Source organism: Sapajus apella, unplaced genomic scaffold (assembly GCF_009761245.1).
Source record: "Sapajus apella isolate SASKATOON/1434 unplaced genomic scaffold, GSC_monkey_1.0 scaffold43, whole genome shotgun sequence".
Taxonomy (NCBI): domain Eukaryota; kingdom Metazoa; phylum Chordata; class Mammalia; order Primates; family Cebidae; genus Sapajus; species Sapajus apella.
This window is the reverse complement of record NW_022436983.1, coordinates 1,474,515-1,490,040: the sequence shown is the minus strand read 5'-3', so window position 1 is coordinate 1,490,040 and position 15,526 is coordinate 1,474,515. Positions and strand designations below refer to the sequence as shown.

Here is a 15,526-nt window from a genome sequence, read left to right as displayed (position 1 = left end):
AAAAAAAAAAAAAAAAAAAAGACGACTTGCCTGGGGGCAAGGCACTGAGGCAGGACCCTACCGCTGACAAGAGGATGGCGCGTCCCGATCCTTCCCAAGTTAAAGTGTGCATGAACCACGTGAGGCTGGTACTAAGATGTAGGCTTGGATTCTGCAGATCTGGGATGGGGCCTGAAGTTTTGTGCTTCTAATACCTCCTCGGCGAGGCTGATCCTACCAGTCTTTGAACACTGTCCGATTCCGTCTTTGTGCCTGTCTCAGGTTTTGCCCGAGCGGGACATGAGGCTTTTGCAACAGGAAGGAAAAGTGTACCCTGAGGGCACACAGCATTACAAGGTGTTGAATCAGGAAGTGCACGGAGGACGAGGGAGGTTATTTCATTTGTCCAGGAGAAAAACTCACGAGGCGGAAAGGTGGTCTTTCATGAAATCACCTGCTTTCCATCTTCCGTTCTGGCCTTGCAGCAAGGGAGGACATCCACGGGGAAGCTCCGCGGCAGGGAACCCACACACCCGCGGGAAGGAAACAAGAGGCCAGAGCCAGCGGCCGTCAAAGCGGCCTCACCAGAGGCACGGCGTGAGGAGGTCGTTCCTTTTTGCCTTGTTCAGTAACATTTCTCTCCCCAGCTCCTGCTGGTGGCAAAAGAGCCCTTCTTCGGCACCTTTATGTTCCCCATGATTTCTGCTGCAGCGTGTGGGAAGCAGAGTGGCATCATCCTAATTCGTCTGTAAGCCCTATCCCTGCCCTCTGATGGTGCCTAATCCATGCCAACTAAAGTGAATGGCCACAGCTATCCTAGGACAAGCCTGGAGATTCGTGCCGACGGAGCATAAACTCACCCAGACACAAGCCACAGCCACCAATGATGGGAGGAAACTTCCCCAGCAAAGATAGGGAATTGAAAGATGCAGAGAGGATCAATATTTTACGATTCAGTCAAGTGATGGCCAGAGATACTCTCTATCCAAGGCAAATAACCATGTCTGCTCACTTACCAAGGGGGAAAATATCTATCATGGTCTTACAATGCATGCCCAGTTTCTGGGTGAGGCTGTAAATTATGCTTGCAAACATCCAGCTTGGGTGGCCTGGGTAACACCTCACTCAGTGCCTGCTGTGTGCTGGGGGCCAAACAGAGAATGGCCCTTGGTGAATTCGACAGCGGTATTCAAGGGTTTACACTGTAACTGAATATGTGAAAATTTCCATTCCTGTCCTTATGGGCTAATGTGCAGATGTTAAGATAATAATTAAATACAAGTTCAGCACACCAAGTTCATATGGGGCTGCTCTACCTTCACTGGGGAGTTCCTAGCTTCATAAGGCTCCAATCAAGTTTTAAAAAGGAAATTGTAAAATATTGTACCTATTGTCATCTACCAGAGGTACAAGGAGGGCAGAAGCTACAGTCGAACTTCCTTCTACATCTTCCGGCACATCTTCTACTAGCAAGCTTCTCCCCAAATGCCACTGGTGGAAGCAGGCTTGCGTTTCTGCAGCTCGCAGTATCTAAAGGCACCAAATCTAGGTATCTGGAAGTCCTCACCTTTGGTATTTGAGAGGCATCCAGGACTCACTTTTCAGAGGGAGCACGAGGGTCCCCAGCCCTGGCAGCACTTGGCTTTGCTGGCGAACTGCTAGGGGTGTCTTCTCCCCTAGCAATGGCCAGTGTCCTTCCTGTCTTTTATGGTTCCCGGATCAATAATGTGTCTGGAGATGAACCAACTCACTTCCCCATGTCTTCAATGAGACCAGTATCCAAAACAGACAAATCTCTGTCTGCAAAGGTTCAAAGGAACTGCTCCGATGCTTCGGGGGTTGTCGGATAAAATACATGATGCCCAGCAAACCCTGAGGTCCACATAAACAAGGACAACATTTTAGTGCAGACATACTTGTACTAAAAAATCAACTATTGTTTACCTGACGTTCACATTTAACTGGGCATCTATTCGCCCCTGTGTGTGTGTGCACACATGTCCGATACTAAATCTGGCAGCATACAATCTGCCCGCGTCGCGGGAGTATGCACACAGACCCTCGCTGCCGGAGTGACTATACCTGGGAAGCTCGGAAGCTGCAGCTTCAAGCCAAATGGAAATGGGAGGTCCGTGATGGGAGGAGATAAACAGCTCATTACTCCTAAGTGAAAGTTCTCATGGGAATATATAAGACTCAACTGAGAAGTGACAGCCGGATCCACAGGATGTTTGGGGACCAACTCCCAACCACTGAAGTGGACAGCGAGGGACCTGCTATGTCTTTGTCTCGCAGGTCCTGGATGAAATGAGGGTGATAATAGTATCTACCTAATAGGGATGCTACCAAGTAACTGAATGACGCAATGCAGATAAAGTGACGCACACAGGACCAGGCATTCAGTACAAGTTCAATAAAAGATGCCGTGATTATTGCCACTGTTGTCATTTGGCTGTAGTTAAGGAAGACAGAGCTTTAAAAAGATGGAAAATCTGTGCCCCCCCAACATGTAGATGTTGAAAACGAACCCCACGCCCCATCATGTGATGGTACTTGGAAGTGGGGCTGGTGGGGAATGGTGGCTCATGCCTGTAATCCCAGCACTTTGGGAGGCGGAGATGGGCAGATCACGAGTCACGACCATCCTGGCTAACACAGTGAAACTCCATCTCTAGCAAAAATTAGCTGTGTGTGGTGGACACCTGTAGTCCCAGCTACTCGGGAGGCTAAGGCAGGAGAATCACTCGAACCCAGGAGGCAGAGGTTGCAGTGAGCTGAGATTGCACCACTGCACTATGGCCTGGGCAACAGAGCAAGACTCTGTCTCAAAAAAAAAGAAAAAAAAAGAAAAGAAAAAAAAGGAAGTGGGGCTTTGGGGAGGTAATTAGATCGTGAGAATGAAGCCTTTCTGAATGGGATTTGTATCCTGATAAAAGAAACCCCAGAGAGCTCCTTCTCCCCTCCCACTATGCGAGGACACAGGCAGAAGATGGCCATCCACGCACCAGGAAGCAGGCCCTCACCAGATACCTAATCTGCCGGCACCCTGATGCTAAACTTCCTGGCCCCTGGAACTGTGAGAATAAACTTCTGTTGTTGAAGCCACCCAGTCTATGATCTTTTGTGACAGCAACTAGAAGCGGCTAAGACAGAAGGGAAGGCAAAGCCGCCACCCTGCCAGGCCATTGTGAACTCAGCAGAAAGCAGACAGAAAGGGCTATTCTGGCTACTTCCAAGCAGAGCTAGCTTAATGTTATTTGTTACTTAACATTTTAATTATATGAATTGGGTGGAAACATGTCACCAGGGATGCCAAGTAATTAGAAATTAAGAAAAAAAGATGGATTTGAGGTCCTGAATTGACTCTACCAAAACACATCCAGGTAACCGGAAATTAAGTTTTAACCTGTTAGCACAGTAGCAGAACGAGGCACAAAAATTCAGATGATTAAAAGCCAGCAAAGAGCCCTGGGAGGTGCCCTGAGGTGCCGTGAACACACTTGGCTCCCTGCACTAGAGATGATCATGGGACTAAGACACCTCAACCGCCAGGGCTTGAAGCCAGACAGGGGAAGCAGCCCCACTTCTGAAACCAAAGACCTAGGTTCAAGTCCTGGATATGCTACCAATGGGGATGAACTTACCTGCCAGGACAGAATCACAGGGCTGGGGTGAGGCTCACAGGAAGTGGTAACTGGAAGCAGTTCGTCATTGGGCAAATCCCACTTCCCAGAGCAAGGTCCTGTGGGGTAGATTCTGTATATACGACTCTTTGTTACCTAGTAGTTGGATACCAGATATAGGCTTTCTAGCAAAAAGAAAATAAATATTCAATGTATCTTTTTTGAACTGGACAAGGCTAAGAGGAAGCCAACCTGAACACTTCCTCAAGAAGGGTACAGACGGAGAACTGCAGCAATGTAGGGGAGAAAATCACCACTTCTGGCTAAAGAGGATCAGGGAGATACCCTGGGGTGAGGGACAGTCGCGAGTTATGAAGCCAAGACAGTGTGGACCTAAACATGGGGAGAAACAGTTTCTGGCCGGGTATGGTGGCTCATGCCTATAATCCTAGCAATTTGGGAGGCTGAGGTGGGCAGATCATAAGGTCAGGAGATCGAGACCATCCTGGCCAACAAGATGAAACCCTGTCTCCACCAAAAATACAAAAATTAGCCAGGTGTGGTGGCGCATGCCTGTAATCCCAGCTGCTTGGGAGGCTGAGGCAGGAGAATCGCTTGAACCTGGGAGGTGGAGGTTGCAGTGAGCCAAGATTGCACCATTGAACTCCAGCCTGGCGACAGAGCTAGACTCTGTCTCAAAAAAAAAAAAACAGCTTCTGAATGAGGAATAAGGTCAGGTATGGACTGGTAGGTGCACAGTGAGGCTGGAGGGGATGGAGTGAAACGGTGTGTCCACAGACCAAGACACATGATTTTTTACTAAAGTAGAAATGTGTATTTTATGTGAAACACGCAGTGGCTCCATGCTGGTCCGTTTGCCCTCTGTGAGCTTCCGCCCCCGTTCATTTCATTAGGCATCTTACCTGCACCTCATCTATTTATTGCTATTTTCCAAACTTGATTTGGGCACCATACATGTTCATGGCTGGCTATTTAAAATATTTTCCATCGGCTGCAAGCAAGATACCAATTTATCTTACGGCTGCAAGCAGAGCTGAAATGATCTGCCATTGCCACAGGGTAGACAGTTATTTCATGCCCTGTTAATTCCTAATGCAGTAACTATAATATCATTCCTACTTTTAAAAGAGGTGCTTTCCTTCTTTCTTTTTTTTCATATGTGGCCTAAGTGTCCAAATAAAGAACATGACTTCTAATGAGGCCAAGTCTCAAAACATAACCTCGTTACCACCACTGCTGTTCTAATGCCAGGCTTCTGGCTTTCAGGCAGTTAAGGAGTCAGAGAAACTCTTCATTCTTTATAGGCAAGGCAAACACATCAGCAACACTGAATGTTGTCTTCGCATCCGAAAATTACAATCAGAGGTGAGGGGCTGGTGTTTCTACCCGAAGACGGTCCAGGCCAGGGGGATCCTTCTGCCACGGCACAGGCTCAGTGGAGGGGGCTGTCTGTGCATGTGACCACCATGAAACCAACCACCTCTCTGCCATGACCACCCACTGGTTCCAGAGGCAGAACAGCCACGGTAAGTCACACCTTAAGAGCAGAGAGAGCCCTGTCGCTAGGAGGATAGCGCCTGATCTGGATGGGCCTGGGAGAAAGACTGATCTAGCACAATTCTGGCTGCCTGCGGCTTCAAGTCACTTTGGCTGTTTCCCAACAGACTCTATTCATTGCTATTTTCTGGCCCTCCTCTGTCACTTCACCAGCTCCCACCACGCCCCACTTCCTCATGCTCACGTCACTTCCTTAGGGCCCCGCCGGCCTCGGGTTCCCCGGCGCATCTTCCACACAGGGCCTTGTAATTCTATCACAGCCCTCAAAACCCTGCATGAGTGATCATTTTGGTCTCCCCATGAGATAGGAGACTACGTGCTTTCTTTACATCACTGCATCCTCAGCACCACTTGCCATACTAGGTGGAAAGAAAAGCTCCAGTCCCCAGTGGATGAAGGAGGAATGTGTGCTGAATAAATAGGTGCTGACTTAATCTGAAAGTCTACAGATCCCATCTGAGTCCCCAGGAGCAACTGATGTAAGGGCAGGGGCTTGAGCTTTAGAACAAAGCAGACCCCGGCTCAAATCCCAGCTCTTCCCGTGACTGAGGTATGAAGCAGAGCAAGAGAAACCCTCTCTGAGGCTCAATCTCTCTGTCTATAAAATGGGTATAATACCATGTCCTTTGCATGAATGTGTTTATGAGGCTTCAGTGACATGGTATACTTGGTATACAGGAAATGTGTCAGCCCGTGACTGTCCCAACAGTAAGTGTGTGGCTCCCATCTGTTGTGGGAACCCAGCAGCAAAGAAACGGGAGAGGAGAGAGCCCAGAGCTGCCTGGGGTTCTGAGACACCCAGCACTCTCAGCAGAGAGGTTAAGAGGTGTAGACACAGGACCTAAGGCAGCCCCATAAGCTTCTGAGGCCAGAGAAAAGTATCATGAACTTGGAGGGACTTCTTCCAGCATGGCCCAGAAAACAGCATCACCTCTGGCTCACCTCCCTTGGCGCATCCAGCCGCAAAGCTGCAGTGACCCCAGAACCAGTGAGGCTTCACATCCAGCTCTTTGCTCTCCAGGAGTCTCCCACCCCCAAAGCTCCTCCACCCTGTCAGGCACCAGAGAAGCAGGCATAAATCTGCATGGGGTGCAGGGCCAACTCCAGACCTGCTGAGATTTCATCTCCTGAAACAGTGACATTGCAACCACCCTCCTTTTCCTTCCTGCCAACCTTTGTCATCCCTGGAAACCTTATCGAGCAAGCTTCTCCTTGGCTTGCAGACAAGACAACTAATCATGGACCTAACAGCTCGTCAGCTTCAAAAGCAGCTGCCCCCACCCCGTGCCTGGCTGAGAAAAATCAATGTGCCTTTGAGTTGCCATGTGTACAGAGGGCCCCAGCCTCTGAGAACAAAAGAAGCGAGAGATGGCTGAGCAGTTCCATAAACAGGGCTGGAAGTTTTCCTGGCCTGAGGGAAGGCTTATAGCAAGTGATATGTTAAACGGTAGATCCAAATATCTTTATCATGCCCCTGAACTGAGGAAAACAGCTCGGGTGGTAGAAAAATCACAGCTCCAAGACCCTGTGCAGGACTGTCTGCCCCAACCAGCAGAAGAGTAGCTGGCTGGCGCTGTGCCTGGTGGGATGAAGCTCCTGCATCTGTGGGAGCTGCCTGATTGAATCCACCAAAGAGGACGCAGAATCTAAACTCAGAAGCCCCTCCTCCCGTGAGGCTCAAAGCCCCGTGGAAATCCTCAATGCAATTTCCTGGTGGAAAAGGCCAACCGCCCACTGTGCCAGAGCACACCCCCTGGGCTTCCCCACCCTTGGTCCAGATCAGAGCTAATGCAGCAGAAATGCTGGTGAGATGTGGGGGTTGCTCTTGTCTGAAAAGGCCTTCCTCAGGTTAAAAATCCATGGGCTGGTTAAAAATCCATGCCCAGGCCCATGCCCACAGTGGACCATTCATAGCAACAGGCTCTCATTAACACAAGAAGGCACTCATCCTCAGTAATCATTAGGAAAAACTCAGATTCAAACAGAACGGGGTACCATCTCTCATCCATCCATAAGGGAGAGGATGTGGGGAAAACGGCAATCTCCAGTTCTGGTGGGCATGTAATTATGTGGTCATAGGGCAGTATCTAATTAACTGAGCATGCCCAGACCTTCTAACCCGGCAATTGTGGGTCCAGATTGCCCATGTGTCCAAAAAGACATGTATGAGAACACTGATTGAAGTGTTATTTATAATGCTAAAAAATGAAAGGCATCTAAAGCGGGAGCTGTGGCCAGGGAAACGGCTGGAGTGTTTATACAGTGGACGGCTATAGGACTATTTAAAGGCATGAAGAGACCTCAAAAGCTGTATCTATATAGAGCTCAGACCACAATGCTAGGTGGAAAGGGTCAACTGCAAGCAATATGTAAATTGCACATGTACACACACACGCACACATACACAAACACAGTCCCACCCGACTTTAAGGGCTCAGCTTGTATCCCATCTGACCTAGGAAGCGTCTCTGACCGTTCCATCCCACTCTGTACTCCCAGGATGCTTCTCATAAAAGCCAGGCTTCTCTGCTGTCAGCACTGTTGACAGCCTTCATGTACGTACAGGGCTGTCTCTTCAACTTAACCATGAGTCCATGGGGCAGAGAACATGGTTCCTGGTCTCTCTGCAGACACCACTGTACCTTGCACAGAGTAGGCACACGGGGTTAATATTGGCTGAGTGGCTCAGTAGGACAACTCCCTGAGCTCTCAGGCAAGGCCACCACATAATGCATCACATTAGATGGCTTCTCTCTGAGAATCTAAAGCAAACCTCCTGTCACTGCTCATTCCCACTGCCCACACTGCCATCCACGTCAGGAAGTCACGGACACCCCTCCCCATCCTGCCTGTCTCCCTTTCCCAAAGTTCTGAGGGGTCAGACTGCTGTCTGCAAGTCTGAGCACCACGAATAACTCCAAACATAAATATGGCCTAAAAATAACCATAAATCATTCTGATTCCATCCAGTGACAATTCTAATTTATAACATGAGGGAAGAAAATGAACACTCTGGGTTTTTTTTCCCTGGGCTTCTCAGCTGCTGCTGAGGAAGAATTCCACCCTGCTGTTACTCACAAGCAGAAGTTCCTGATTTACGTATTACTAAAGATGAAATATACCAGGGGCCTGCGGGCACAGGAGCCGCTGTGAGTTTCAGTGCGAATTCCTACAGCCCTGTTATTCCCAGTGCAGGCAGCCTCCTTGTTCAGGGGCCCCACCCAGCCTTGCCTTACTCTCTACAGCTTCCTCCAGCATAGGAGATGAAGATCTTCCTGGGAAGAACCAAGCCCTGCCTCCCTGGGCTCCCTGAGACAATGGCTGATGCATTTGTAGAATCACCAGTCATAGTCCTAGAGGTGTGTCCAGAGCAGTGCATTTGGGGAAATCTGCATTTTAATGTTCTGTGCAGTCGATTAAACCACGCTGTGCAAACACTGATCATGGGAGAGTGCAGGGAACTGGAATCTTTTGGATAGAGGCTTCGCTTTGTGTATCTCCATAAAGCATTGTTATTAGGTATTAAAAAATAAAAAAAACATAAAACAAAAGTCATCTCTCTGTGAGGTCATATAATAAAAGCCATTTGATGCTATTTTTAACAGCCATAAAAGCACACGATTAATAAAGAAAAAGTCATCATGACAAAGCACATCACAAAAAACATCAGCAGGGAAGGGCAACCCATTGAACTCAAGTGAGTTTACAGTCCTAGCTATCCATCAAGTTCGCCTGCAAACTCAACACACCAGCAGACTCCAAGAATGCCTCTCTTGGACCAGTTTGAAATAACAGGTGGATCACGAGCCAGCTTCTCAGCTCCTGGCCGAAGGTGGTGCTTCCCCTATTCCCAGGGGAGGTTCCTTCCCAGGACCAGTAAGGAATGCAGGGAAGTGGGTGCTCGTTAACTAGCAGGCCAAGAATTCACCTTGACTCACGCCCTCCCGCTCTACCGCTGTGACACATGGCTCAGGCCCTCAAACGATGGCAAAGAGGAATGAGGGAATTTCTCCATGGCTGCCCAAGGTTGACAGCCTATGGGGTGAGAACAAGAGCAAGGGAACCCGTCTTTACCGAAGGGCCAAAACCGGAAGTCTGCCCAAGATCCCAAGATGTTTCTGCAGGACCCCAACCATGCAAGAATCACACACACCTGTGATCCCATCTAATGATCTCCAACCACTACTAAGGCTGACACACCCAGGGTTTATATCAGTGGAGCGGTGAAGCCAGGCTCTGTGGGGGGTAGGAGCTGCCAGTTCAGCACGGGTCACCTCAAGAGGGCGGGTCCTTACCTGCCTCCCCTCTTCCCTGACACTTTGCAAACTCTCAATGCACACAGAGGCTCTTCCGTGATAAATACAACAAATGAGTCCACACGGACCTCTCAAATCCCCATCTATATACCAATGACTGCAAGTCACAGGCGTGCTTTAGTTCAATCCAGTTTCACTGAAAACTTGCATGGCGACTACAGGGCAAGAAGGCAGAAAAGCAAAACAAAAGCAAAAAAAAACGAGGGTCTTGGCAAACAAAAATTCTTTGGACAGGGGTGACTCGCATCATGTGACTCCAAGCAATTCCATTCCCCACTGCAGCCTGCAAATGACATTTGTGCGCCAAGGGAACCTTTTCTGTGGTTTACCTCCACTCCCTGGACCTTGAGCTTCATGTGGTCCTCTCTGGTCGTTTTCCCATCTTTCCTCTTTTTCCAGCAATACCCATCTTTCCTGTACTTCACTTTCTTCCTGTTGTAGAGTATCATTGAGCCATTCTGTGGTCTGGAAACAACAAATGGTTAAGTTACCAAGAGCAGAAGAAAAATTTATGAAGAAAGATATCGTCGACCAGTAAAAGTCTCTACAGAAAAGCAATATTCCACATTTGCTGGGGCATAATTTTTCACCTTTTATTGCAGCTCCCTGGATTAACCATGTTTTATGGCCAGCCCAAGTTTGCTTTGGATTTGGTACCTAATGAATTAAATGTGTCAATGATGGGCTTAAAAAACATCCCCTCAGTAATAACCACAAACTAATCAAGATATACGACGTGGAGGCCTGAGCTCTGCACTGAAAAGTAGGCAAAACAGAGACAGAAAGCAAAAAGAGCCAGGGGTGTCGTGGCAGCCTGCAATATCTTATCTCTTGTGGAAGGATTTTCTACACATCTTTTAATCCATCAGCCAGCATTAGGAAATAAATAAGTTTAACGCAGACGCTGGATGACTATGTTAAGAACAGACCAACGGCAGAGCTAGTCACTGAGGCCAAATGCTCTTGGTTCATTGCCTGCATTTAGATTACTGTTAGATATGAAAGAGCATCTATGGTCTGGCTTCCCAGGCAAGCTAAGTACCCGATTCTTCCCCATTTGGGCTTCAACTGTCAGGGATCTCGGATACTGCCAGGTAAAGGCATCTATTCAGTCCACAGCCAGAGCATCTCAGGGAAATAGCTGCCTGCTTGCTAAATGCTAAGAGTTAGATGGTCATTCTCGTGAGGATGAAAAAGAAAAAGAACCTGGAATTTTCCAAAGAGAAAACATGCGTCCACCACAGAAAGGAGAGGCTGATTACGTGCATATCTGCAGAAGCAGCGGTCAGGTCACATATTGGGGTATGGAAACTCCAAGGAGAGAAAGAACCAAACCTCTCTCGCGGCTGAGGGCAAGAATAATGTTTCAGTAGCTGTGGGCAGATCCAACCAAAGGAAGACTCCCCCAAAAGCTGGCGGTGCCCCACGCAGGGCTGCGCCACTCTGCAGCTGAACCTGCAGCCGGGGAAGAGGGATGCCAGCGATTCTGTGTGCCACGAGGCCAGCGCAGGCCTGCCGTCTCCCTCTCAGCCACGGCCAGAGAGCTCTTTACACAAATAAGGCAAATGAAGTGGCTTCTTCAGCTCCACTTGTATGCTTCTCTGCCACCACTGAGGTGAGGAAACCATAAGTCAGCCATCTGTCCCCCCAGGGCTGGGGCAAGACCCTCCAGCCCCTTTCCTTTCTTCTCGCTAGGAACAATGGGCCATTTCACAGGCGGCACAGAACACTGTGCTGTTGATGGCTTCATATTCTATTGTCTGTGGGGAAAAAACGGTCCCACCAGGGTGACTGCAGCTAATTACAGTTCCCACCCAGCCCGACTATGTCATTCAGCGGCAATGTGATGACTAAACAGCAATTCTGCTGGAAATTACAGACTTTCAACAGCGACTCCCAATACTTCATTGTTTCCTGATCAGGGCGCAATTGGTTTGTGTCAGTGTTGGTTTCCTCCCTAAGTCTGTACGACTAAAACAATCAGGAAATGGCTCCATGTGCTTGTCACAACGCTGTCACCCACCGGTATCTATCTCCTGCTTACAAGTCTGCATTAGAAACCTTACAATTCACTCCCTTTTTTTTTTTTTTTTTTTTTTGCCACAGTCTTGCTCTGTCGCTGAGGCTGGAATGCAGTGGCACAATCCTGGCTTACTGCAACCTCCACCTCCCGGGTTCAAGCGATTCTCCTGCCACAGCCACCCGAGCAGCTGGGACCACAGGAGTGTGCCACCACGCCCAGCTAATTTTTTGTAGTTTTAGTAGAGACAGGGTTTCACCATCTTGGGCAGGCTGGTCTCGAACTCCTAACCTCGTGATCCACCCACCTTGGCCTCCCAAAGTGCTGGGATTAACAGGCGTGAGCCACCATGCCTGGCCAATTCGCTTCCATTTCTAAATGGCAGGTAGGCTCATGTGTGGGGCCAACAATGCCAGCCTTTTCCTGCTTCAGCTCCTCTCTAGATGTTTGTCCTTAATCTTCACCCTGCTGTAAGCCCTCCCCGCCCCTGAAAGACCCATTAAAAGATCATGGGATCAGTGGAAAGCCTGAAGTTCACTGACTGTGCTTAGGACTACTACCTAAAGAATAAGCAAGGGAACATGTTTGATCAAACAGATGGGTTCTATGTGTGGCTCATCCTCTCCAAAAGGAATGAATACACTCATGAGAGTGTGGCCATGTCATGTCTTCTTCTGTGGATGAGTTTTCTGTGACTGGAGAATGAAGATGCTTCATCTACCAAAAAAGACCCAACTTTGATCCAATCCAGCCTCTCGTGAGCTAAGACATGATTTGTGATATTTTCCATCCCTTGCCCTTTCTAAATATGACTAATGATCTCAGCAGTGTCCTCGGGCTAACCATCGCCACATCGCAAGTGGTATAACCCACAGACAGGGGACTCTCCCAGACACTGTCATGGACACAGTCGGAATCACAACTGCACTCACCCAGGGAAACCCACCTTCCTCCGGTGACCTGCCCTGTGGCATTCTGAGAGCAGCCCTGCCACCTGGCACTTTGAGCAGGACACAATCCCACAGGGAACTGCAGTGTCCAACTTAAGTGGCCTTAATAAATGGAATCATCATTTTAACTTGCAATAATGAACAACCTAATCATATTTAATCCACCAATCTGATTTTATTAGAACTTGTTTGACTCTGTGTGATAGGGAAGGTCCTTACCACACCTCAGGGTCCAAGGAACAACAAAGGGGAAACACAGACTGCAGAAGGGCCCACGAGCCCCTGAGGCAAAGGAAATGAGGCTATCCCGCCATCCCAGAAAGGAATCGAAAGCAAGGCAGACCCAGCACTTTGGGAGGCCAAAGCGGGTAGATCACTTGAGGTCAGGAGTTTGGGACCAGCCTGGCCAACATGGTGAAACCCTGTCTCTACTAAAAATACAAAAAATTAACCAGGTGTGGTAGCAGGTGCCTGTAATTCCAGCTATTCAGGAGGCTGAGGCAGGAGAATCGCTTGAACCTAGGAGGCGGAGGCTGCAGTGAGCTGAGATTGTGCCACTGCACTCCAGCCTGGGTGACAGAGCAAGACTCAAAAGAAAAAAAAAAAAAGGCAGAGCTGGTCATAAGGGATCAGAGGAAGGAGGAGGGAAGTGGGGTCCTGCTCCAGGAGGAATGACAGGTAGGTTAGATCACAGGTCCCAGTCAGAGGAGGGCTTAACACACTTCATGATGGCATAAAAGATAGCCCCCTCCCCCCAAGAAGAGCAGGAAAATAGGGACGGAATTGCAGACAGAGAGGATAACAGAAGCTTCGTGGAGGAGGCATGGAAGCCCTGTAACTTAATAATGCCACCACCTGCCGGTCATTGCTGACCTACTGTGTGCCCAGTGCCGGTGGAGCTCATCACTGGCATGTCTGTATCATCTATACACAAATCATATCCATACCTACACCTGTAACCTGTATCTATCATCCATGTTACTTGCATCCTCACCCCCACTCTAGGAGGTAAGTATTATTATCATTCTCAACATATAATCAGACCATTCTAGCCACAAAGTGTCCAGGCAGGAAACACGCTGAGTTGATCCGACTGCAGAGTCGCCCCTAAGGCTGCTGGGCTGGCACATGCTGTGGGGTCAGTCTCGGTTCTATTCTACCAGCTGGATGATCATTACCACCCTGAAAGCACCCCTTACCTGATGGACAGGGATTTGGTGGGTGAATCCCAGGCTTCCCTGTACTATGGCTGGGGTCACTCTGGGCCAATCCCAGGCTTCCCTGCGCTATGGCTGAGGTCACTGTGGGCCAATCCCAGGCTTCCCTGCCCTGTGCTGAGGTCACTGTGTGCCAATCCCAGGCTTCCCTGTGCCATGGCAGGGGTCACTCTGGGCCAATCCCAGGCTTCCCTGCGCTATGGCTGAGGTCACTGTGGGCCAATCCCAGGCTTCCCTGCGCTGTGGCTGAGGTCACTGTGGGCCAATCCCAGGCTTCCCTGCCCTGTGGAGGGGCTCGCTCTGGGTGCTCTATGTGAAACTCCTCTCTGCTCATAAGCTTCAGTTCCCACAGTGGTGACTTGCAGGGAGAATGGCCCTTCAACTGCATTCCTCCTTCTCTTTCACTTCCACATGTCCTGACTGATGTTTCCTGGGATAGCTTCTCAGACAAACTGCTCACACTCAAGTCTTCATCGCAGGTCTCCTGGGGAAGCTGAACGAAGGCTGCCAGTGTGAGTGAGCCACAGGGAAACCTTCCGAGACCTCCACTGCAGCAGTGCAGAGGCATGTCAAGAAAAATATGAAGACAACAGGGAGCTCTGTTCTCACTAGGGAGGTTGCTAGCCAAGGAAACCTTTTATCTAAGAGACGAATAGTGAGCAAAAGCAATAGTGCTCAGTGCAAGATGGCAAAAAGATCAGTGGAAGCCTGCTACAGACTATAACAGTAAAGAAACATGCATAAAATTAGCTTATATTTTAATTATCTATCTAGCCAAGAAATATATAGTGTGTGTGTGTGTATGTATGTGTGTGTGTATATAAAATATCTATAAGCTATTGGCTTATAAATATTCTATAAGATCTATCTATTATATTTAATACAGTCTCAATAAGACTGTAAATTACAGAGAGTAAGACTGTGTATAATATATTACATAAGATATAAAATATCTATAAGCTATTGGCTTATAGATTATCAGCCAATAGCTTATAGTTATTGTATGTATGCATGTGTGTATGCATATATATATATATGTATATCTTATATATCTTGGCTAGATAATTAAAATATAAGCTATTGAGTAGACAGAGCAATGAAATGATGGAAGTCCTCATTCGCTATAGAAAAAAAAAAATTAAATACCTAAGCATACATTTAACAAGAAATTCCCAAAACCTAAAAAGAAAAACTCTAAAAATATTCTAAAAGACACGAAAGCAGGTTTTGATTCACGCAAAAACATAACATGTCTTGGTTAGGAAGAGCTTTGATCATTAAAATGTTCATCTTCCCAAGTTAATTTGTAAATGTGATGTCATAACAATGAGAATCCTATCTGGGTTTTTTTCTGGATCTAGAACATTTTATTGTAAAGTTTATTTGAAAGGAAGACGCACTAAGAATAGCCAAATAAACCTTCAAAAAGGAGACCAAGGCGATAGCGTTACCAGCTATTAACATATATGAGAAAACTTTTATATCTTAAAAAGTATGGAATTTACACATGCATAGACAAGCCAAAGAAACCGAATAGAAAATTCAGAAATAATCTCACTTACACATGCAAATTTAGTATACATAGTCAGGGGGGTATCTCGAGTCAGTGTGAGAAGGGGTCAAGTTTTTAATAAGTGAATCTAGGAGACCTAGGAGGCACATGGAAAGACAAAAATGGGTCTCTCCCTCACATCCTACAGCAGCACTGATTCTAAATGGTCCAGAGATTTCAATGTAATAAATCAAATCATACGTACTCTACAGGAAAATGTGGGTGGATTTCTCCATAACCTCAAAGTAGAGAAAACTTCCCCGACCATGATCCCAAACCCAGGAACAATTT

General features: G+C 47.8%; 1 protein-coding gene across 15 annotated transcripts in view; it reads right to left on the bottom strand.

Moving 5' to 3' along the window:
• The window catches only part of CAMTA1 (calmodulin binding transcription activator 1), a 954,794-nt gene that overhangs the window by 486,707 nt on the left and 452,561 nt on the right, over window positions 1-15,526 (bottom strand). For all 15 annotated transcript variants that reach the window (XM_032301111.1, XM_032301103.1, XM_032301108.1 and 12 more), the window contains one exon: window positions 9,826-9,961. In XM_032301111.1, coding sequence (XP_032157002.1) covers window positions 9,826-9,961 — 136 coding nt within the window. The remainder of the gene's footprint in view (window positions 1-9,825; window positions 9,962-15,526) is intronic.